Genomic DNA, 24005 nt, shown 5'->3' with positions numbered 1-24005 from the left:
TTTTTCAAGACTTTCTAATCTGAAAACATCACCTAAGCTCTTTTTTGCTCTGAGTCATTGATCCTTGGATAAGCAAAAATAAAATAATGTATGTTATTTTACTTCCACCCCTTCTAATAGGGAAATAAATTCATATTGTTATATTACAGCATTGAGAACAAGAACTATAAACTTTTATCCAACCAATAATACAAAACTGAGGTATATTTTTTTTAATGACCAGTTAAGGTAGAAATAAATATTTATCAGGTATTCATTAAAGTACTTGCTGTGTGTTGGGAGGTTGATAAAAATAAGCAAAGGACACTATTTTTGTCCTGCTATAATATAATTCTTTAGTAGGATGAAGGAAAAGAAAAAAACAGAAAAGAGAAAGAAGAGAAAAAAAAGGGAAATGCAGAATGAAAGGAAAAAAGAAACAGGAAATTGTACAAAACAAGAAAAAGGAAGCTATGGTAGAAAGGAAAAGGCCATAGTTTGGAAGGATGTGTAGTAAAAAGCCAAACATTTATTGCACTTTGAATTTGAGATAAAAATGAACATATATATTTTTTGTTAAAATTTTCCCCTGTTCTGTACCTTTCAATCTGTTCTGTTAGAAATTTCATTTCCAACTTCCTTGGATCTGAGGAGCTTAGTATCACTACCAATAATTTATTTAGAATCTTCTTTCTGAAATTATTTTCTTATAGTATTTAGCACTAAAAAAGATGGTGATTAGTCTTGCAATGGCAACAAATGCAATTTAAAACAACAGGTTTAATGATGGTCCAAAGTCACATACATAATAAGTAGCAGGCAAGAGGTTTTGAATCCAGATTTTCTGGGTCCATCTCTATTGACTTTTCTGTGTACCACACAAACTCCAAGTGAATTGTGCTGTTGTTTGAGAGTTACTAGAAAAGACTGCCTATTTTGTTGCTCTTGAAGAAAAGGATAGCTAATGAAAACATGAAGTTGAAGGTCTAATCTGACTAAGGGACCAGAGATAACTACATTTCATGGATTGGGGGAATTAAAATTATTATTCATTTATGTGAATAGCCATTTTGATTTAATGGAACCTACCAAAATATGACTTCTCTTGACTTATTTCCATGAAGATGTGGCCCCCTTTCTTATCAAGATGATCTCATTTCATCCCATTCATTCTATCTACTCTAAAGTATTGTTCCCTCCATCATCTCTGGTCTCTCACTTATCTTTAATCTTCTCATCTACTGGTTTCTTCCCTACTGCCTGTAAACATACCTATCCCTCCCTTATCCTCAAAAATCACTCATTAGATTTATCTGTTACCTCTAGCTTTTGTCTCATATTTCCTCTACCTTTTGTCACAAAACTTGAGAAAGCTATTTATAGTAGATGCCTTCACTTCCCCTTTCAACTCTAATTTTACATTCTGACTTCTGAGTTCATTATTCAACTAAAACTACTCTTCAGAATTACCAATGAACTAATTTTTTTTTCAATCCATATTCTTTTTTACTTCTCTACCACCTTTGACACTTTGATCCATCACTCTCATCTTGTTAACTTGGCTTTTTTGTAAGTAAAAAGTAGAGATACCTTTGGGCAAAAGGAATTAGACCCTAGTCCCCCTGGACCCAGTGGTGGTTTGTTGTAGGACTTGGTATCTAACTGAGCCCCAAGCAGGAAGGTTTCTTTGCAGGAAAGAGAGGAAATATATGCCTACCTCCATTCCTGAATCCAAGGGGAGGGGTATCACTACACAAATACCTATCTCAATGACACCAGCTTCTTAATTCTGGAGACAACTCTCACATACTTTTAGAAACTATAGTAATCAGGCTTTCCCTTTGAGAAGGGAGTAAAAGCTATCTTGTCATTCTTATGACATTAACAAATTTGAGGTAAAGCAAAAAAGGAAACTAGTCTCTTATATAGGCTTCTTCATAGGACTTCATCCAATGTCCTTTTTTTCAGTTCTAGCGCACGATCTGTTAGCTGCCTCTGCAAGATACAGATTACTTTACTCATTCCACTGCGGTTCTTTTTACATTATTTTTCTTTCACAGTTCTTTGTTGTGAAGAACCACAACATAAGAATTGGGAGATTCATGGTCTGGTTAAATGAAATTATTTATAAATTTTCTTTTATATGTAATATGTTTAAGATCCAAAAATTCACAGCATACCTAATGAAATTTGCTGCATAAGCAGTCTTTGAGAACCACTCTTTTTGACGCTTTGTGTCCAGCTGCTTATATCTGAATGATAGTGATGAAATTAGGGTTCCTGGTAGTCAGGGAGTTAAATGATGAGGTTAGTGGCAGGTTCGGGGTTCAGAGAACCAAATAAAGAGTTTTGGCTCCCCTAAATCCCTTTGGGATTTGGCGCAAGGTAAGGAGTTGTGAGAACCCCTTTCTGGTGGCACAGAGGTCCTTCGTTATGAACCTGAAAAATTAGACTGATAAAAAGAGGTTTATATTGGCATTGAGAAGTCAGCCTTCTCAATAGAATAGAATAGGCTGGATTCCTTAGGGGCAGGGTCCCGACAGAGAGAGATAAATTCTTGTTAGGGAAATAGGTGAGGGAGATAAAGAAAGGGTAACACTGAAAAGAGAATATTATTTCAGCAGGCAGAGGTTTCCTTGGCATGGCATGGCATGTTAGGACCTCTGCAAAGGAGTAAGTTTAATATTGGCTCTTTTTATAATAGAAACCTTAGCTACAAGCTGAGGCCTGCCCCGATGGAGGCTGGTGGGTAGAGTTTGAACTGGAATTGAATAGAAAATCTTAGAATTGAATGGGTGTTTTTCCAATTCAATGGAGTCAGAATCTCCAATTTGGGACTCAGCTAACCCCACCTAGATAACAGAAAGAAGCTGTTTGTCTTGGGGCCAGAGGCCAGAATTCAGGGAGACTTTCTCCTTCAAGGATTTTTAGAGAGTTTCAGGACTCCTTTGTCAATAGGAATCTCCATTGTTTTTCCTGTATGGATGCGTAGTTCCATCTCTACATCAGTGGATTTCATTAGAAGAGAACTTTTTCTTTACCTGTTCATATTTTAGTGCAGTTAGAAGAATGTCGTCTACCAATAGGATTTAGAAAAAAAAATCTTGGTATCAAACAAGAATCTTTTTTTTTCCTTTATGGACTTTACACAGAACATCAGCTTTGTACTAGCAGGAAAATCATGAACATGAACATATTTCCCTCTTTAATACTTAGCAGATGATTGAACAAAGTGTTTTTAGTTGCTGCATTTGGCATAGTCCTATGTGATTTTAACTTACATGTAGATGCCCTGTTTGATAAGAACCTTTAAGACTCCATTTTGCCCTGAAGTAAAACAGCTTATTAAAATTCAGTAAACTTATTGGGACCTTAGATTCTCTACTGCTCTTTTTTCAATTATGTGATTATAAAGACATAGAAAACAGACTTTAAAACCTGTTACCTTCTCATATTACCACAGAGATAGATCATTCTCATAAAGATAAGAGAAAGAGGGCATGTAGTTTAATGATTGTTGATATCATTTAGGTCACTGGTTTTATTCTGTTTGTTTGGGATCCCTTCAGGCCTTTTAAAATTATGTTGTCCTCACCATGGGTTTTTTTTTTTTTTTTTATGGATATATGATTAATTCTTGTCCCTTTTATTGACATAATCTTTCTTGCTTTGACTCTATTTTCACATGAGCACATATGATTCTTTCCATGTATGAAGATTCTACTCTTATTGTCCATGAGAATAGATCCTATTATACCCTTGAGCAGTTCTATTTAGCATTGAATTTCATTTCTGTATATTTTGAAAATAAATAGTTTAGTTGTACAAATAGACTTGTTTTGTTTTTTCACTTTTCCATACAATAATGGTATTCTTATTGCTATGATATATTCCTCTAAAGTTTGGGTGGCTTGGGGTTTTTTTTGCAAATTAATTTGTTCTCTGCTTTTCTAGTTGACCCAGTTATGAAATGTTTGCTGCCTCAGGCAGTTTCCAAGATCGCTTTCTTAATCTCTTTGTTGTAATAAGTGCTTTATGTTATTTATACCTCTCAAGAATATAGTAGTGGAATCAAAGTCTTTATTTTTCTCATTTTCCTATTTCCTGGAGTTGACTTTGCCTTTATCAGGTTATTTTGGTGCAATTTTATTTGTATACAGTATCATCTTACCTTTTATTTTTTCTTCCTTTTTTTTTTTTTTTTTAAACTTTTGGCTACAGTCCATCAGTTAACATTTATTAAGGGCTTACTGTGTGCCAGGTACTATGCAAAGTATAGTTCTGATGTGTTTCTTGTTATTGATGATGTGTAAATGAATGTGATCCCTTCTGCTCAGAGACACAGGTTCAGAAGTGCTACCCCCAAAGAATTTGCTAACCCCAAAGTCTGTGGCAAAAAAAAAAAAAAGGTTTTATTTTTCACTAAGAGGTTTTCTCTTAGTGAGCATATTTCTTAATGAAGAAAATTTGCAAAGAATGATTGGCAAAGACCTATTTTATGAGTAAATCTGGGGGCAGTTTGAATTGATAATCAGAGCAGCATTTCTCAATTGAATGAAATTTACTTTGAAGGTTTTAGAATTTCCTGAATGTGACTCCCCAAAAGACCAATAGGAGTTGATTTGCCCTTGAATAATGTTGCTTATGTCACCCTGGGAGGATGTGTCTTCTTTCTAGACTCTTTGGAGCCTGGGAGACCCTAATCTCTCTTCTTTTGCATATCAAAGAGGACATGGTTTCAGTGATTATTTTATACAATTTTTCCAGAGTTCACTCTTGTCATTTTCAGTGAGTCTTTTACACAATTTTTACAGAGTTCGCCTGCGTCATTATGATTATTGTATCTTTGATCATTTCCAGTCTAAATTACAGGACTCTTGATTTTATAATGATGTTTGTGCTCTCAATCTATTACCAGAGTGTTTTCCAGTTTAATTCCTGAAGAAATATTTTTGGTATATAGGATTAGGTGAATCTATGGCCTACTTTATTTTTTATTCCCTAAACATATTTTTCAACATAGATTTCACTCTTCTCCCTTGTGTTTATTGTTCACTTTCATTTTGAAGTCATTGATACTCAAATAGGGTGAATTAGTTTGGAGACTTGCTAAGTTATTCAAATCAGCAATCCTCGATTAAGCACACACTCTATCATTGGGCATTGTTAGTAAGCCTGTGGGGATATAAAGACAAAAATGAAACAGCTTTTCTTCTTGGCAATATTCTGTCAAGAGAGACAATATATATATATATATAATATGTGCAAAATAAATTAAAGGTAGTTTTGAGTTGGAGGATATGGTCTTTAGGATTTTTCTACTACTTTAATTATTGCTGTAGATGTCATATAAGCTGCTTTGATAAAGTGGTCTATTTCTGTATATATTTAAAACAAGTACTCTAAAGCCAAATGACCAATCTCCCATTTAATGGTGTTTCTTTTTTCCTTATGTGCATGTTATTTGAACATAACATAAATTTGTCTGTTTAAATGCATTCTATTTACAACTTTGACATTTTATTTATAATGAGACTATCCATCAGGATGAGTGTAGTTCAATCATTAAGGTATATGTTAGCTTGATAATTGGAAAAAATCACAGAAAAATTGTTAGTAAGCATAAATAAAAGATAGTAATTCTTAGTAAGTTAGAAAAATTGTAAGTTAGCAATTGCTACACTATGCAATTATTAGCACCCTCTAATTCTGTTACTGCAAAACCTAGAGAGGCTATAGAAGACTAAGGGCCATTTTGTGCTTTTGATGAATCATAGTTTCTGGGTTTTTTTTTCCTCTCCTACCTTTTTCTTCTGCCCCTACTTGTTACCCAGTGACCAGCCTAATTTGAGTAGCAAACTGTGTTCTAAATTTAATTTGGTCTTTGAACAAATGTCATGGAATCTGCTCATAAGTCCCAAGCATAAAATCTGTTCAATTTTAGGAGAACTCACTAGTAGAATTTATGTTCTGATGTGAGAACCTTTTGGAAGCTTCAGCAGGTCTTTCTGTGAGGAAGTACAGTATAGTGCTTCACTGGAGAAAATGGGGGGAAAGTCAGAATTTTATCAGATTATTTTATGTTCAATTTCATTTGTAAGCATACTAAACTTTCATATTTTCCATAGGAATTGAAACTAAAAGATGAAGAATGTGAAAGGCTTTCAAAAGTTCGAGATCAGCTGGGACAAGAATTAGAAGAACTCACAGCTAGTCTCTTTGAGGTTAACTGCTTTTTAGTTATTCTGTAAAATAAAATGTATATTCTTTTGGTTGTTACACATTTATTTTTTGATAGAAGCTTGCTCAGGAGGTAAATGTTAATAATTTACAGTGGAGTTGGATAATTTTTTATCAAGAATACTTGAAGCTCTAACATAATATTGCACACTTCTGCATTTGTAGCTCCATCTGGGTATACCCTCTGTTGCTGTAAGTCACCATCCTTAGATACATTAGTAGGTCATAAGGAGTTGCTGTAGTCAAAAAAATCTACCACCTCTTGCTCAGCCATCTGGTGGTAATGAGTATTTCTGGATTTAACCAAACTTGTCCTCTGACTGTAAACTATGCTACCAAACTTGTAATTTGTCACCTTTCCAATTTAGTGCAACACTGGCACAACCATTGGGAAGCTCAGCAGCACCTGCATGTTATCATCTTAGAGAGAATCTATTAGTACTTTTGTAGGTGGTTAATCTGAACTTAGTTCTAGAAAGAGACGTGACAAAGTTGTTTGACCTTCCCAAGCAAAATTGGTGTCTAAATATCATCTGATATATAATGTCTTCTCCATTAACATGGCACAGTGACTCAAATTCACAGCATTAGAGAGACTACCTTCATGGCCTGTAGTTATTATCTTTAAAATTACACTATATTGTTTTTCATTATCATTTTAGCATGAATTAGTTTACTAATTTGCCTTGAGAGTTAGCTTGCTTTATCGAATTATACCATTTTCTCAGGCAAGATGGCACGTCATTTTTTTGAAAAAGCTAGATTTTTCTAGCTAATCAACATTCTTCAATAAGTGTCTTAAAAACCAAAATGTCTCATATATCAACAAACTGGAAGAGAAAGCATTAGGTACACGAGGATCCAGATAATTAACAACTTAGTGTCTGAATTTAGAAATTTTGTTAAAAAACACACTGTCACTAAGATTTAGGTGGCTTTACCAGCTTTTACTAATCTTTCTAGATCAGGAGCATACTTAAACCAAGCTATCTTCTATTACAATAGCAAGTCCTTGAAAGAAGAGAAGAGGCAGATAAATTAAGTAAATGGGAAGGGAGATAGTTAGAGTGTATTCTATGACTAGGAAAACTTTTATAAAAAAGATCAGGAATAAAACAAAGTTATAATTTTGAAAAAGTCTTATGAAGGCAGACTCAACAGTTACCTATAAATAATGAAAAGCAAAACAAAACAAATTGGAACTATGTAATATTAGGAAATTAAATTTTGAATCTAGCAAACTGACTTGTTCCCAGTGCTTAGCTTCCTGTGAACAAAAATGAAGGAGTTGGTCAAGTCATAACACTATTTTCTTTAGAGTTGGGTAAGGGTGTTATGGAAATATGTTATATGTGAGATTATGCAGAAAGTATGCAGAAAGACAGGTTTTCCCTATTCCCAGAGTGACCCAGGCCATTGTTCATGGCAGATAACAACAGAATATCTCTGTGATTATATTATATACAATCTTCTTGGCTGTGAAACTCCCATAGCTATTATTTTCTTCATGTATTACTTACATGTGTATTTGTAAATACTCTATATTATTTGTAATATTTAGTTCTGTTTTGAAGAAAATATTATCCAAAAACACATGAATATGTATTAAAAGTTGGTTTTAATAGGTTTGTTTTTTTTTTTACTAGTCTACTTTTCCCTCTTCCTTAGAGGTTTTCTGATGTCTTTATAGTTTTAAAATGGGATCAATGAATTCTTTTAACTTATTATCAGGTAGTTTGCATATTTCCCTTATTTTAAATACTTTTTATATACTTTATTCTGTCAGTAAACTTAATGGGTAGCTAATTCCCTCAGACTTTAGATAGCTGTGAATAATGTACTTGAATGTTGAAATCTAAACCTTGAATTTAAAAGTTGATCCATTTATGTACCTATTTAGACTTATTTTAATGTTGGCATTAGGTTTTTAAAGATTGATTTTTGGTCTTAACATATCTGGGGGGGTGTGTATGTATATGTCTGTACATATACAGAAGCAGAGATCTAGTACTATAATGTTCAAAAGACAGGAGGTTGTAACATACTTCCTTTAAAGTCTTAAATAGCCTAGAAATTTAAACTTGCATTTTATTTTACTATTTTTCCCTAAAGTCATTTCTTGTTTATTATTTATCCATTCAGGAAATATTTATTGAATGCCTACTGTGTACAACACATTATAATTTTGCCCTTATAATAACCTTCTGAGGTACGTAGAACAGGTACTATGATTTTACAGGTGAAGAAACTGAAGCTTAGAGAGTTTAATTGACTTGTCCCTGGTCTCACTCCTGGTTAGTGGCAATGCTAGGACCAGAATCGAGGTCTTCTTACTTTTAATGTAAGTACACTAAAGAAAGGGAGCAAATCAGTTATTTATCTGTGGTACTAATACAAGAAGACCCTATTAATTAAAAACTAAAATACCTTAGGTTTCAGGGCACAAAATACAAAGTAGTTTCATATATCATTTCTTGGCCTGTTGGACCTTAACATGCTAATAAGGCCTTTTAAACAGACTCATAAATCTATAAATTTCATTCTTAATTCATGTGTTTGTCTTTACTTGTTCTTTGTGCATGTATTTGCTATGTCCCATCTGTGAAAATTAATACAAGTGATACAATTGCAAATTTGACACCTGGGTCATAACATGTAGAGTATATTCACATTCCTAACATTTATTCAGTTAATTAAATTGATCCCATAAGTCTTAGTATCAATTTATTATGCTTGTATCTTATTATTTTTATGTTACATGTATAAATTGGTATAGTTACTTATAAAGGAAACACCTATTTCATAATCAAAAGTTATTCCCAATATCACGTACATAATTATACATTAATTCCAAAAGATGACATAAACGGTTTTCTTTGTAATATACTTTTCAGTATTTAATACCTTTATCATTCCATAGTTGCCATTTAGATTTTACCCTCTTTTAGGTAAAAAGTAAGAGTGTCTGAAAAATCAAATCTTAAGAATTTTTTATTCCAAAATTTGTACTTTATTAACATTTTGTAGGAAGCTCATAAAATGGTGAGAGAAGCTAATATCAAGCAGGCAACAGCTGAAAAACAATTAAAAGAAGCACAGGGAAAGGTAAGTTTTTGCTGTATTTAATGGTAGAAAAATGGTAACAATTACTCAGGCATCTTAAGAGTAAAAGTTACTCTTTTCTACTTTATATTCCTTCATACATTTTATATGTTGTCTAAAAGAAGTAAGTAATCAAATTTTTGTCATAAAATCTATCAATAAATGTGACTTTACATTTATTGTTCAACTCTTATGTGCAAGGTCTGCTTTGGTATTTGATATTTGAAAACATCATCGATTCAACACCGACAACATCATTTATTTTGAGATCTTAAGCTTTTAATTTGAAATCTTTGGAGATGGGATGAAACTATTTTAAAATAGTGATAATTTTCCCATCCAAATTTGTTGATTTGAATTCTGAAAATTTGAATGGCAGCTGGATCTAAACCATTAAAAAAAGAGGTTTGTTTTTGTTTGTTTGTTTTTGCCCCTTCTAGCTATTTTGTGTAAATAAAAAAGAGAATTAGTTCCTTATCTTTGGAGAGAAGTATGTCTGTTTGTCCAAAAAGCAAGTATTTAATAGATAAGTAACTGTATTGCACTCTTTTTAAGATTGATGTACTTCAAGCAGAAGTTGCTGCCTTAAAGACACTTGTGTTGTCCACTTCACCAACATCACCAATTCAAGAACTTCCACCAAGTGGAAAGGCTCCTTTTAAAAAGGGACATACACGAAATAAAAGTACAAGCAGTGCAATGAGTAGCAGTCATCAGGACCTCACTGTGATGCAGCCTATTGTAAAAGACTGCAAAGAGGTAACTCGTCAAGGACTGTACCCCCCTCACTCTTTTGATGCTTATTAATTTTCATCACTGAGATGTCAGTTGGGCTTTTTGCCAACAAATTCTGTGGTACAAAATACAGTTTTTATATGGGGGAGGCTTTATGTAGAGCTGACTTCTTTCAGGGATTCTCCAGTCCCCTTCTCTTCTGGCTGAACTGGAAATACCAACTAGAATCTTGGTAAGTTTCTGAATCTTGCTATTTCAGTTAGGGAAAATCTTTACATTTTTGGTGTTAAGTAAATGAAGGGTGGATGACTGAAATTGTCTTGGATGATAGTAATTGTATTGTGAGTGCTAAGTTTGAATTAAGATTCAACCTATCAAGCTGTAGTCATTTTACATTGTGAATTTTTCTAAAAATTGGGGAGATGTAGAAGTAAGTCGCTAGAATTAGGACCTAAGACATAATTAACTGTTTCATTCTTAGAAAATGAGACTAATAATAACTGGTTTTGTTGGCTTCCCAGTTGTATTTTTGAAGATAATGAAAGAATATGAAATGATTGAGAGCTATTTGAATAAAAGCACAAACATTTAGGTTGTGGGGTTATAAAAGGATTATAGATAGTTGGAAGGCATGATTACAACATGCCTAAATAAACCAATCCATTATTTCAAGCAGACTCTTTGTATCTCTTAAAGCCACAGATCAACTTTTTGAATTCAATCCTTAAGAGTAATGTTACCCTTGTTCATTTAAGTTTGCACAGGCTAGTGATTGAGTAAACAAAGCTGGCATAATCTCAAGTAGTTGGTAACATTTTAAGAAAAAAAAAGGCAACACTAATGAGGAAAAAATTTATACAACTTAATTATTTAAAATTGAAAATAGAAAATGTTCTAGAAAGGTCAGCATATTTAAGAAATTGTGTTAAATTTCTTACTCTTATTTTTATTATATTTAGATTAAATTTTGCATTGTGTAGTGTATAATCCTGGAAACATTTTTCTTACTGATTTTTATAATGTTTGACTATACCTTTTCCCCCTCATTGTTTACTTAATGTTTAAGGATTTCTTTACCATTATTTAGGTGCGTTTATAAAGTTTCACCTTTATGGATGCTTTAAAAGATATTATAACTAATAAGTATATTATAATTTAAAATAAGTAATAAATAAAATAATAAAAACTCATTTAGCATACATGTTGATGTTTTGCAAAACCAAAAAAAGATATTAGACAATAGAAACCTATAAATTTGGCTTTAATCTTGGTATCTAGAACATATTACTATAATGATAGGTAGCGAAAAAGTGTCCTTGTCCCCAAGATGTTGAAATTACATTTAATTAAGGTTTTAATAGAAACACATATACAAGACAAAAGACCCCTTTATCAAGTTCAAACTACTTAATTAAAAGCTTTTGAAGTGCTATAACCTCTACAAAATTTTTAAATGATTTCCTTGTGCCTAGAAGCTTTCTGGAGATATGTGTCACCTTTAGCATTTAAGTGTCTAAAGGAGTCTTTTTTTTTTTTTTTTTTAAGAAAACAAATTTACAAGTACTATTTCATTTCAAAGCTCATTCTGGTCCTCATTTGTGGTTTAGCATATCTTCTGGGTTCTTGAAAGCTATGCTTTAGCAGGCTTTGCAGTGCCAAAATAATTGTAGTACACAGGCTCAGCAGTGGGTTATTGTTAAAGTACCAACTAAGCGAAGTTTCAAAAACTTCCTTATCAAAAGGTTGACCATAACATGGGTTTTGGTGGGAGTTTTGCCTTAGCAATTCATGAAATATTTTATTAAAGTATAGTAGTATTATATGTGTTTGTAAAGAGTAGTTACCATCAGTGAAATTATGACTTGTTTTTGAAATGTTGAAGGAAGGAATCATTGTTTAGTTTGGAATTTTCTACCATGATTTATTTTGCCTTTCATCATAATCTGAAGGATTGAGGATAAAGATAAAGAAAAAAGAAATTCAGTGTTGAGGTTATTTTAGAGCTTGAAGGAATATAGACAATCATGTTGGTGCGGTTTGCCTGGTGGTCTAGATTCCTGGTGGTCTTAGAGGTTAGTGGCTATAAAAGAGTTATTAGGAATCCCCTTTAAATCAGCCGCAGGTTCTAGGAGTAAAAGAATTCATTCATTCCCGAATTATTAGTTGCAAAATGAAAGTTTATTGTTAGATAGAAATCAGTTTACCAAGAGACTGGCAGACCTATGGGAAAATGGAGTTTTGCACTGAAAGAATGCAGTTCTCAATGGACAGAACATCCTGGCAGCTGAGTGAGCTGAGTTCATCTGCAAAAGACCTTCATTGATAGAAACTATTATATTGGGTATCTTGGTGGGGGCTGGGACAATCTAAGCAGGTCAGATCTGGTGGGGGCTGGGACAGCACAGATTTCCTCTTAGAATTAACAACACATCAAAGGGATGCTTTTTGACCAGGATTTCTAATTGAATCAAAGGCCCTGGCATCCTGGAAAGATAACTTATCTGGGGAGGATATACCTTCCCCAGGAATGGTTGAGATTCTGAAAGGGATCACAGATCAATAGGAAATACAGTTTCTTAAAGGGACTACAACCTACTTCAGTATCATCTTTGAATTACCTGGTAGGTAAAATTATCCTTCAGTTATCTGTAGATGGATTAGCTAGTTCAGGTGAACTAGTCTCAAAACCTGTATATTTCTGATGATTTCTCAGATTTGGGCAGGGAAAAATCATTGTGTGGGAGAGGTGTCCCTGCTTTTGAAGTTTGGAGAAGGAGGCTTAAAATTCTGCCTCTGGCACTTAACTGCTTTTGTGATCTTGGGTGAAAAGTCACTTAATTTCTCTGGGCTTTACTTAGATTTCTCTTTTGTAAATAATAGGGTTGGACTATATGGACCTTCAGATCTTTTCCAGCTCTAAATTTGTCATTTTGTGGACAGTATGTAAGTGGCCATGATGTGGTTGGTGGGGCATAATTCTGGTTCTTTGTAGTTAAAAAATGAGGTGAGGAAGTCTGAGCAGTTTTTGAAAAATAACTTAGGTAACAGCTATTAGAATTGGGAGAATAAATGAAGGGGTGTCAGGAGTTATTACTGATAATTCCAGATGGAAATTACTAGGAATGGCTGAAATAATAAACTCTAAACAACAGAAATATGGTTGAAAATTCAAATGAGTAATCACTGCTTATTTTTTTTTTAATTGCTGTTGCTCAAACTGTTTTTGGTGATATTTTGGAATGGCTGTCAGAGTTAGTTATATACATGAAAATAAAATCTCTCCCATTACTTTATAGGCACATCTTTTTTTCATCATATAAGTGACAAAAAATGGTGTAGCAATAGTCCACATTTATATTGTTTTCTAAAGTTTCCAAGAAACATTTTATATGCATTGCAAAGCCCACTTTATTAGTTGGATCTGACTTTAAATTAATTTTGACTTTTCCAAAATCAGTTGTATTGCCAAAGAACACAGATGTGCGATTTAAAGCATTCAGAAGGATGGAATATAAGATCTGAAGCCAGTCCTAAAGGAAGGATTCCAAAAATACTTTGAGTAATTGCAGAAATTTGGTATAAACATATATGAAGGAATAAGAATTCATTTGTTTATATGTTATGGTATGTTTATCAAATCAATCATGTTTGTATGTGTGTGTATACATATATATGCTTTATAATGTTGATAATGAAAAGCTATTAGTAATTGTTTTGGCTTTACTTATAAATATGTATAATTAAGGGTTTGAATTTTAAGAATTAACTGTTTTCTGAATTTGTTTATTAGGCTGATTTATCTCTGTATAATGAGTTCAGATCTTGGAAGGATGAACCCACAATGGACAGGACATGCCCCTTCTTAGACAAGATTTATCAGGAAGATATATTTCCATGCTTAACCTTTTCCAAAAGTGAGGTAAAAATTTTTTCTAAAGTTTGAGTATATGGATGTGTTGTTCAAATATGGGATTATTTAGGATTGTTTTGTACTTTTCCACATTTTTAATATATATGTGAAACATTTTATTATTGAGAACTTTAAAATGTAAAATTACAGATCCTCCCTTCCCTATCTCTCTATTTTACTTATACTCTCACAGTAAATTCTGAACACTTGAATCCTTAAAAAATGACTAATCTTGAGCACATGGTCATTTGCATTGAAATATGTTTTAATGGGATGAAATGTTAAATGTGTAATGGAGATTAGATTTATGTCCTGAGATTAATCCTAGAGAAATGCTAACTTATATGTTCACGTGATATCATCAAAAACCTTAATTGAGCTATATAAGGCCAAGAGGCTTATTACATGGATCCCTTATTTATAAAACAGAAAATGCCACCTGTCCCAACTATATCATAGACCTCGTGGGATGATTATGTGGAATAGTGAATGTGAAAATCCTTTAGAAATAAAAACAACTATATGACTCTAAACTGCTGGTAAGGACCATTTCTGCCTGAAGCTTTTACAGTGTTTCATTACAAATTACTCTGCTAAAATATAATCACAGCAGTTCAGTGTAGTGGTTGTAGTCAAGCCCTCCCCTTTCCCCACTTTCCACCTGATCAAAAGAGTATATAGTAAAAACTTAAGTGCCAGAAAATAGCAGTGATCTGTGGGGTTTTGTTTGAAATTTAAAGGGGTCATAATCTTTCACTTTTAAGAGATTTCTTGAAGAAAAGGTATATGGGTCTTTAATCACCTCTTTATGGCACTGGCTGTTTTGCCTTGTGCAAGAGGACACCTGATGTTTGATTATTCTTTTGTAAAATCTTGTGTTCAAATATAAAAGCAGAAAATATCTGGTAAAAATAAGTATCTTTTGACATTAAAACTCAAGAAGACAAATATGTGACATATCTGGAATGAATAAATTGCTTTTATCTGAAAAAAAAGTGAATTAATCAGTAAGCATTTTTAAGACCTGCTGTGTACTAAATATTTTAGATTTTGAAGATAAGAATATAGAAAAGAAATTATCAGGGAGTTTTCATTTTAACTGTGTTTTAGCATGTCTTCCTTTTCCTTGCTTAGGACCAAGGTTGTACAATTTGGGCATTGAATTTTAACATAGCTACATATTATCAAACATTGATATCTATCTCTCTATGGTTTTATTTTTTTTAAGTTGGCTTCAGCTGTTCTGGAGGCTGTGGAAAACAATACCCTGAGCATTGAACCAGTGGGACTGCAACCTATTCGATTTGTAAAAGCTTCAGCAGTTGAATGTGGAGGACCCAAGTATGTTAGTGCAGCTACGTAAATTGTTTTAAAATATTGAATATTTTTTATTTGGTATTTGTGTTTAATATGGAAAGATTTCTTATCATACCTTTGGAACGGACCATTATATAGGCCAAGGACTCCATTACCAGATCAACAGAAAATGTTATTTTATCAAATAAGATATGAAGTAAGTCTTATTCTTTAACATTATGAATGTATATGCTAAATGGCAGATCCATAACTAGTACAAAGAGAATGGGGCTTTGGTCCAAGGTATTGAGGAAGCATTTCCTCCTTTCATTGAGGAAATATTATATTTCCTTCCTCTTATAACCACTATACTCACCTCTTGCATAGGAATCCTCTGCTGGTTTCACCATAATGCCCATGTTGTCATTGCGAGGCCCCTGTCACTGTAGTGTCCTTCTTGGGGACTTCCTCTTTCTCATTCTTTTAAATCACCTTTAGGAAAATGACCTGTCATATTTCCCACTATGACTATTCCCAGTATTGTTCTGTGTTCACCATTGCTATTCCTTTCCCCTACTCCCCAACTATGAAAAAAATTTCCATTTATAACTCTGCTAAATACCCATTCCTATGGAATCATAGAATGTTAGAGCTGGAAGGGACCAGAGGTCATCTCTTTTAACCTTTTTTATTTCATATTAGAGTGTCATAAATCCTTAGAAGGAAGCTTTCCATGGTTTTTTCTTACATGGAGGAGGGAAATGTCACCCTTTTCTCCCTTTCTTTCTTTCCTCATTTCAATCCTTACACAGATATGGTCTTTCCATGAAGAATTAAGGATAGAAGCAGAAACAAACAGTATTACTAAGGGATCTTCTGCTGCCCCTTGTGTCCCTATTTTACAAGGTTGTGAAAGCATGGAGAAAACAGCATTTGCTTTTCTAGGTCCAACCAGCTTAGGGCAGTAGCGCCAAAGTAGAAGCTGATGTTTTGTCCCCTTTGTAAGACACATTTTCAAAGCCGAATAAGGAAATTAGATGTGTCATAACAGTGATGGGAGCTTTCCTTTAAAATTTAATATGCATATAAATCATCATAGTAGTATTTTGTTGTTTGCTCATTGAGGCATTCATTTTGTATTTATGAGCTTCACTTCCACTTGAAGCCAGATGCTCAGTCTGATATTCAACTTGTGCCACTTCATATTGTATCTTAAACATAGAGGTGGATATTGTTTCCATTCCGTAGATGCAAGAGAATTTTAAACTGGGCTTAATATTTTCAGTTCTGATTCGTATCTTAAGTTTTCACATGTAATTATTATTGTATGTTGTAATTTAGTTTGCTTCTCTTCAAACTTAAAGAGAAATGGATCCTTTTGGGTCACACATTAACTTAGAAAATCATGTTAAATTATCTTTTTTGTATCATTTTTATTTATTTTGCCAGTTATTTCTGTTTCTGCCAATAATGTGCTTGGATTGAGACTTTTATAGAGTTGGGATGTTGGAATTTGAATGTATATTGTACATAAGACCCCTGTGACAGGTAACTTTAAGAGATAAGAAAAGATGGGGAGCCTATTCTCAAATTTTAGAAATCTAGCTGACAAGATAGCTAGTGCTTAGGCAAAGGAAGAGATGATACAATAAAGCAAATAATTATGGGATGATTTGTATAAATTGGTCCCTCCCTGACCTTAATTTATGCTGCCTCCAACATGATTCTCCTCTCCATATATGATCTAATTTATCTACTTTGTTTCCTAAAGAGAACATTTATGCTTTTTATTATTTTTATACATTATATACTATTTGTACCTTTGTCCCTTTTCCCTCCCCTCTCCCCCCAAAAAAGTCATTAGGAGGTAAGTAGCATATAGGTGATGAATCTTTTCATGATTAGCAAAGTTAGAGCTCAGTCTGTTCACAGGCTGTATTTGAAGCCTTTCCAGTGTGGGAGAGCCTGTTAGAGGTTGCCCAACCTTTGCTGTTAACAGCCTTTTAGAAGCCAGAATCACCTTCCTGTCAGATTGACGCAGCAGAGTAGGACTATGTAATACTTTTGTAGTATCTCATATCTTTACACCCAGAGGACCTCAGGGCTGTGAGAACATGAAATAATAAATAATATACAAATATATTTCTCTTTAGGGAAATCAGTGGATAATCTGACCTTATCCAAAATAAGATTAATTTAGAAAGTAATTATTCATATTACAAATTATTGTCCTTTCAAAACACAGAATCCCTTTATAATTTGTTTGACAATTTAATTGGGTTCTTATAGGAAGTTGGCTACTTAAAAGAGGACTAGACTAGGAAAAAAAGTAAGAAATACGATGGGAATAGAAATAATGTAAAAAATAATATTAGAGTCAATACAATTACAAGTGCATTGAGAAATTAATTTAATTCACCAGATATTTAAAGGGAAAGGAAAGTACCAAAGCTGTGAAAAAATCTCTCAGATCTTATTACTTCCCCCCCCCCCCAAAAAAAAAGATCAAGAAAATATAAACAATTACTCCCCCATCTCTATCTATAGTCTTTTTGAGAGTCACATAATCATAGGTTGAAGACATCTTCCTTTTTTTTCCCAACAGTATTTTATTTTTCCAAATACATATAAAGGTAGTTTTCAACGTTCATTTTTGTAAAACTTTGTTTTAAAATTTTCTCCTTTTTCTCCTTACCTCCTCCCTCTCCAAGGCAGCAAGCAATCTGATGTGGGATAAATTTGTGCAATCCTTTTCAACATATTTCCAAATTTGTCATGTTGTGCAAGAAAAATCAGACCAAAGCAGGGGTGCGGGAGAAACCATGAGAGAAAAAAAAGATAAGCACAAGATTGTGCTTCAATCCACATTTAGTTTCCATGGTCCTCTCTCTGGATGTGGATGGCTCTTTCCATCCCAAGTCTGTTGGAATTGCTTTAAATCACCACATTGTTGAGAAAGAACCAAGTCCATCAGAGTTGATCATCACATAATCTTTTTGCTATGTACAATATTCTCTTGGTTCTGCTCACTTCACTCAGCATCAGTTTATTTAAGTCTTTCCAGACTTTTCTGAAATCACCTGCTTCACTTTTTATAGAAAAATAATATTCTATTATCTTCATATTCCGTAACTTATTTAGCCATTCCCCAACTAATGGGCATCCATTCAGTTTCCAGTTTCTAGCCATAATGAAAAGGGCTGCCACGAATATTTTTGCACGTGTGTCCTTTTCCCTTCTTTATGATCTCTTTAGGATACAGACTCAGTAGAAACACTGTGATGGGATGTGTAGAAACAGGATGAGAATATGGGCTAACCAGGGTGTAGGATGGCAATCAAGAGAAGAAGGCATGAGTGCTTCAAAACCACCTGATGTTAGAAGAAAGGGAGGAAGGCCTCCAGTGCATTGGGTGAATTCCATGTAATTAACTTTAGTTAGGTTGTGGATGAGAGTCACACAGGTGATGATACCCAAGCAAGGATGGCTTGTGATCTGTGTTATCTGGGGGGACTCCAATTGGATGGAATTAATTGATGGAATGCTAGATCCATCTGAATATATGGATATACACCCTTTGGAGTAACTGGACAGAGCTTGGTTGAGTGTCTTTTCTTTCTTGATCATAATTTGAACTACATGTAGCTACTATTATTTATTGGGAGGAAGCTTGCCAGATTGGATATGGTAAATGAGACGGCTTGGGAATCAAGTAGACCTGGATTTGAATCCTGCCCCAGACTCTTGTGTGTGAACCTAGCAAGTCACTTAACTTCTTCCAGACTTAGTTTTCTTATCTGTAAAATAAGATTAGTGGCACATGCTGCATGTAATTATTGTAAGAATTAGATGAAATAGTATGTAAGTTTTTTGCAAACCTTCAAGTCCTGTATATATTAGCTGCAATTTGTGTCATCATTTGGCTATACTTCTTTACACTAGTCATTGTGCCAAGAGTATTTTCAAAATGAAAGCAGTGGTTTGTTGTGTCATCATTTAAGTACATATAATTTCTTTGCAGTTATATCTACTAATTTAGGGCCCTAAAATGTAGCTAAATATTTCATCTTTACCATCATCCAGATTCTGATTTTAACAAACATTGGAGCCATAATCAATTTTTCATCTAAGAAAGGAGAACGTTGTATCCTAGGTAGAAATCTGAGCAGTGTCCTATTTTACTTCTTTTGTTTCTCTCTCTCTTTTTTGCCCTGTAGGCAGCTCTCCTGTCACTAACCAAGCAGATGGAAATCCTTTTGCAGCCAGTTCCCAGTGCCTTAATTCATTTCTGGATGTGATAGCATTGAACCTACCCAGCCTTCCTTCCCCCAAGGCCAAACATGCCACCTGTATTCTGCTTCTTAACTGCCTGCAGAGTACTGTCTGCCAATTAGCATCAGAGATCACATTACCTAGGAATCTGGCTGAATACTTCAAACAATACAAACCTCACTGTTTTATTTCAATGTTCTTTGTGGGAATACTGTTACAAATAAAATAAAAAACACAGAAAATTATCATTATATTGGGAATTCATAATATATGCCGAATATTATCCCATCCAATATTGTTCTGCTATATATTATTGTTTCTGCATGGAAAGGCAAGGCAAGTTGCTTTCAATAGTAAAAAACTTAAGTGTGTAATTTTTTTTACAGGAAATGTGCTCTCAGTGGTCAGAGTAAGTCATGCAAACATAGAATTAAATTAGGAGACTCAAGCAACTACTACTACATTTCTCCTTTTTGCAGATACAGGGTACGTAATTTCCATGACTTTTATTCAAACTTACCTTATATGTAAATGTACATTATTATTAACATGATGACTTTTTGTAACATTTTTATTTTGGCTTTAGATCACATCAGTGTGTAACTTTTTTACATATATTCGCTATATTCAGCAAGGACTTGTGAAACAGCAGGATGGTGAGTATCTACCTTAGCAAGTGCTTGTATTCAACTATACATCAAAAATTTGGAATATATTTTTATTACCTAGCAATAATGCTGAAATGAGAAGGAATTATAATACTGACATTTTCTTGAATTACTTAAATACCAGTAAACTGATACATAAGTTAGGAATTAAGTGCATAGGATTTTAAAATTTGTTTTGCTTTTCTTGGTATGAGTATTTATTCATCTCATTTTAATCATTTTGCTTCTAAACAGGACTAGTTTTCTCCGCAGTGGTGTGATAAGTCAGTGTGCATGAGGGAGGTACACAGTCCATTGAATTTCTGCCTCTGAAGGAGGGGAGCAGAATTTAGAAATAGTCAGATGTGTTTTAATTGGTGGTAAACCATGAAAGAGCTAACGATACGTTTTTTTCTTTATTTTTTTTACTTAAATGTATGAAATTGGTAAAGCCATTATGAGGACAGTACTGAATGGAATAAAGATTACTATATTCTAAATCATGAGACGTGCAGATGATTACCTGGGAGAAACCAAATTCAAGCAAGTGTGTTAATTTTTAATACAATCTTCCTTGATAATTAATAATTATTGATAATTCTCAAGTTATTCAAGTTTCAAGCTAAAAAATTGTATGTGGTCTCAAAATCCAAGAAAAGTCTTATGAATTGGACATAACTGTCTTAAAATTGGGCTTATAGTAGATGCTAGACTAGAATAGTGTATCATCATTGCAGTCTGCCAATGCCATGTTAATTTTGTACTGGATAAAATGAAATTTATAGGCTTTTACCTGTTTGTTTTTTTGCTGGTGACAGATAATTTTTCTATCCTTGAAGTAAATAAATAGTGATGTTTTGTCACTTCTCATTCAGATGAACTAAATAAACTCTTAATTTTGTGTGAAGTAGCATGCTAGTTTAAAACTATCCTCTTCTTGATTTGGTTATTTCAATGTGTTTTTCCTATACACTTAGAATTGTAATGTAAATGATATCTGGGGAATTCTCAAATTAAAATTTGAATCGGTATTATTGTTGAGACATATTTGACTCTTTGTGATTCTTTTTGGGATTTTCTTGGCAAAGGTACTAGAATAGTTTGTCATTTCCTTCTCCAACTCATTTTACAGATGAGGAACAAAGGTAGGGTGAAGTGACTGGCCCAAGGTCACACAGTAAGTGTCTGAGGCTAGATTTAAACTCAGAAAGATAAGTCTTCCTTACTCTGCACTTATAAACTGCACCATCTAGTTGCCCATCTCTGTATACTTAGACTTCTGTATTATAGATTGTGTAATGCTGCTTATGTTGAAATATTGTCAGACACCTGTTTGTTCATAGGAGTAGATTAGCAAAGAAATTTTTAAGACTTTATAAGTTGGAAAACGTACTTTACATAAAATTCGATTTTTTTTTTGTTAAAACTACAGAAAAATTGTGGGGTTTTTGTTACATGTAATATTATTTGTTTTCTTAACCCTTCTCCTCCATAGCATATTGTATAGTAGATAGACCCTATGCATGTATAAGAGAAATCTACTGAAATTTTAAAATCCATTGTTATTAAAAACAATATGAAAATCCTGGGTTGCCTCAACTATAGAACCAGTGCTTAGTCATTAATAATAAAAGAACATGCGTTATTTACATCCACTATTAATTTTTGTCAATAGTTTGATTAAATCATAAATCTTTTACTACTATTCTTAGGAATAACCAGATTAAATTTGTCTCCTTTCTTCTTATTTGCTTTCTAATAAAGATGCTCAGAAACGACTAGAAGGTAGCTAGAGTAAAAGCTAAGAATTAAATAAGTTCCTAAGTAATGAGCATTAAATGTCAATAAAGACAATATTTATATTGCAAATAACATTGAAGTGTCTCCTTCTGATTGGACAAAGTAACTTTTTTTAATATGTGTAATGTCAAATATATAGCAGCTTTTAAACAATATGTAGTACTTTAATATAAGGAATATCTGATGATGTTGGATATTTAAAATGCTATAATATAATTCCTATAATAACTGTTTTTAAGTGTTAGTTGCAACCGTCACAAAATGAATTAAAATAATGAATGGTTTTTAATGAAGAAGAGAACCATGTAGACTCATATTTCTTGTATACAGGCTTTACTGATGGGAGTTTAAACTATTTTGGTTTCAAATGTGCTTCAGTGAAAGATTAAATTGGAATTTAGGATGGTCTTTAATGACTTTTATGTTCTTTTTTTTTCCTCTTTTGTGCAGTTGATCAGATGTTTTGGGAAGTTATGCAATTGAGAAAAGAAATGTCATTGGCAAAACTGGGATATTTCAAGGAGGAACTTTAATTCTCTACACCGAATGTGCATGAACTTCACTGAATAACTAAAATGGCTGAATTTTTTTTATGATCACTTGATATTTATTTCCAAGGAGTTGGGTCCAAGATCTTTTATCCTCTTTTGAAAAACGCACTAAGGAATACTATGATTCGTTTCAAACTGACACATGCTTTGTGTATGCTTACATAAAAATTTAGTTGAACAAACTAAGACAAAGATTTGAAGGTGTACTTGTGATTATAATTTATAGTTGAAAAAAAAAAAAGCCCTAATTAAATAAATGTTAGATTGAAGGTGTGTGTTTGCTTACTCTTCTAATTTTATTATGCCATGTGAAGGGATGGCTCATTATTTTAGAATTTCAGATCTTTGATACATGGAATAAATTTTTTCTTTAAAATGCTAATTACTTGCTGTATATTGAACTAACAGTATGTATATTAGTAGTGATTTTTCTGTGACCCAGTTACAAAAGATTAACTAGATTTGAATTTTACAAATTGGTCTGTGAAACTGTGCTTCATTACTCTGGAAAATGCAAGAGAAATGTCACAAGTGGACCCAAACTTACCAGAATTTAGCGTTTAGGTAGGGAGACAGGCCAATAAACATGAAACAACTAGATAATAAAAGACACTAGGGTTCCTTAGTGCTGATAATAAGTGCAGAAATGGGAGACAGGAGTGGGAATTGTCATAGTTGGGAATTTCTTTTTGGAAAGGGTGGAACTGGGACAGGATTGAATAGTCAGAGAAGAGGAGTGAATGAATAAAGGCAGGAATTGGGATGGGACATAATGAGAATATTGGTTTGACTCATACAAAGGGGACTTTTTTTTCCCCCAAAGACTTTTTTAAAGGAATAGTAAAAGAAATTTTTTTTTCAATTTTTAAAAAGGTTGAGGGCTGAATTATATATATAGGCTTTGAATGTGAGACAGTGGCATTTTGATTTGATGTGGTAGAAAATAAAACCTTAAAAGGGTTTTGAGCAAAATGATGACATAGACTGTCAGAGTTGTATTGGTCATTCAGTTTAATCACTTCCTAATGCAAGAATTCTTTTTATAACTGATTTGATGGATGAGCATTTTCAATTATGGGGAAGGTCACTGCTCATTTCAGTGTTGATGAGTTTTAGTTATCAATTTTTTCTTATGTTGAGCAATGAATGTCTGCCTCTCTATAACTATCAACTATTAGGCCTAGATTGACTACACACAGTATTGTAGCTGTTCATGCAATAACCTACCAAATATTTGAAGAGAACTTGTGTCTTCACTTTGATCTTTTCACTCAGAATTAGATTCCTACTTCCTTAAACTATTCCTCATATAACATGATTTCCAGACTCTACTACTCAGGTTGCCATCCTGGATTCGTTTTGATTTCTCAGTGACCTTATTGTACCTACAGTTTAACATGATACCCCAGATTTGATGTGACCAGTGAAGAATACATGATGAGACTATGTAAATTTTATAAATGGGACATAATA

At 33.2% G+C, this 24005-nt stretch overlaps 1 protein-coding gene across 5 annotated transcripts in view; it reads left to right on the top strand.

The window, feature by feature from the left end:
* The window catches only part of RAB3IP (RAB3A interacting protein), a 57197-nt gene extending 34396 nt beyond the window's left edge, over positions 1 to 22801 (top strand). For 3 of the 5 annotated variants that reach the window (XM_031940644.1, XM_031940643.1, XM_031940645.1), the window contains 8 exons: positions 6108 to 6203; positions 9247 to 9324; positions 9877 to 10080; positions 13847 to 13975; positions 15195 to 15307; positions 19921 to 20020; positions 20121 to 20190; positions 22432 to 22801. In XM_031940644.1, coding sequence (XP_031796504.1) covers positions 6108 to 6203; positions 9247 to 9324; positions 9877 to 10080; positions 13847 to 13975; positions 15195 to 15307; positions 19921 to 20020; positions 20121 to 20190; positions 22432 to 22514 — 873 coding nt within the window. In that variant the 3' untranslated portion in view covers positions 22515 to 22801. Of the gene's footprint in view, positions 1 to 6107; positions 6204 to 8469; positions 8561 to 9246; positions 9325 to 9876; positions 10081 to 13846; positions 13976 to 15194; positions 15308 to 19920; positions 20021 to 20120; positions 20191 to 20633; positions 20729 to 22431 lie in introns of those variants that run through there. The other 2 variants (XM_023504350.2, XM_031940646.1) reach the window with 2 other exon arrangements.
* The last annotated feature ends 1204 nt before the right edge of the window (positions 22802 to 24005 follow it).

The sequence above is a fragment of the Sarcophilus harrisii genome, chromosome 5, assembly GCF_902635505.1.
Source record: "Sarcophilus harrisii chromosome 5, mSarHar1.11, whole genome shotgun sequence".
NCBI lineage: Eukaryota > Metazoa > Chordata > Mammalia > Dasyuromorphia > Dasyuridae > Sarcophilus > Sarcophilus harrisii.
Note: the sequence above shows the minus strand (reverse complement) of the source record. Positions and strands in the feature narration are given on the sequence as shown.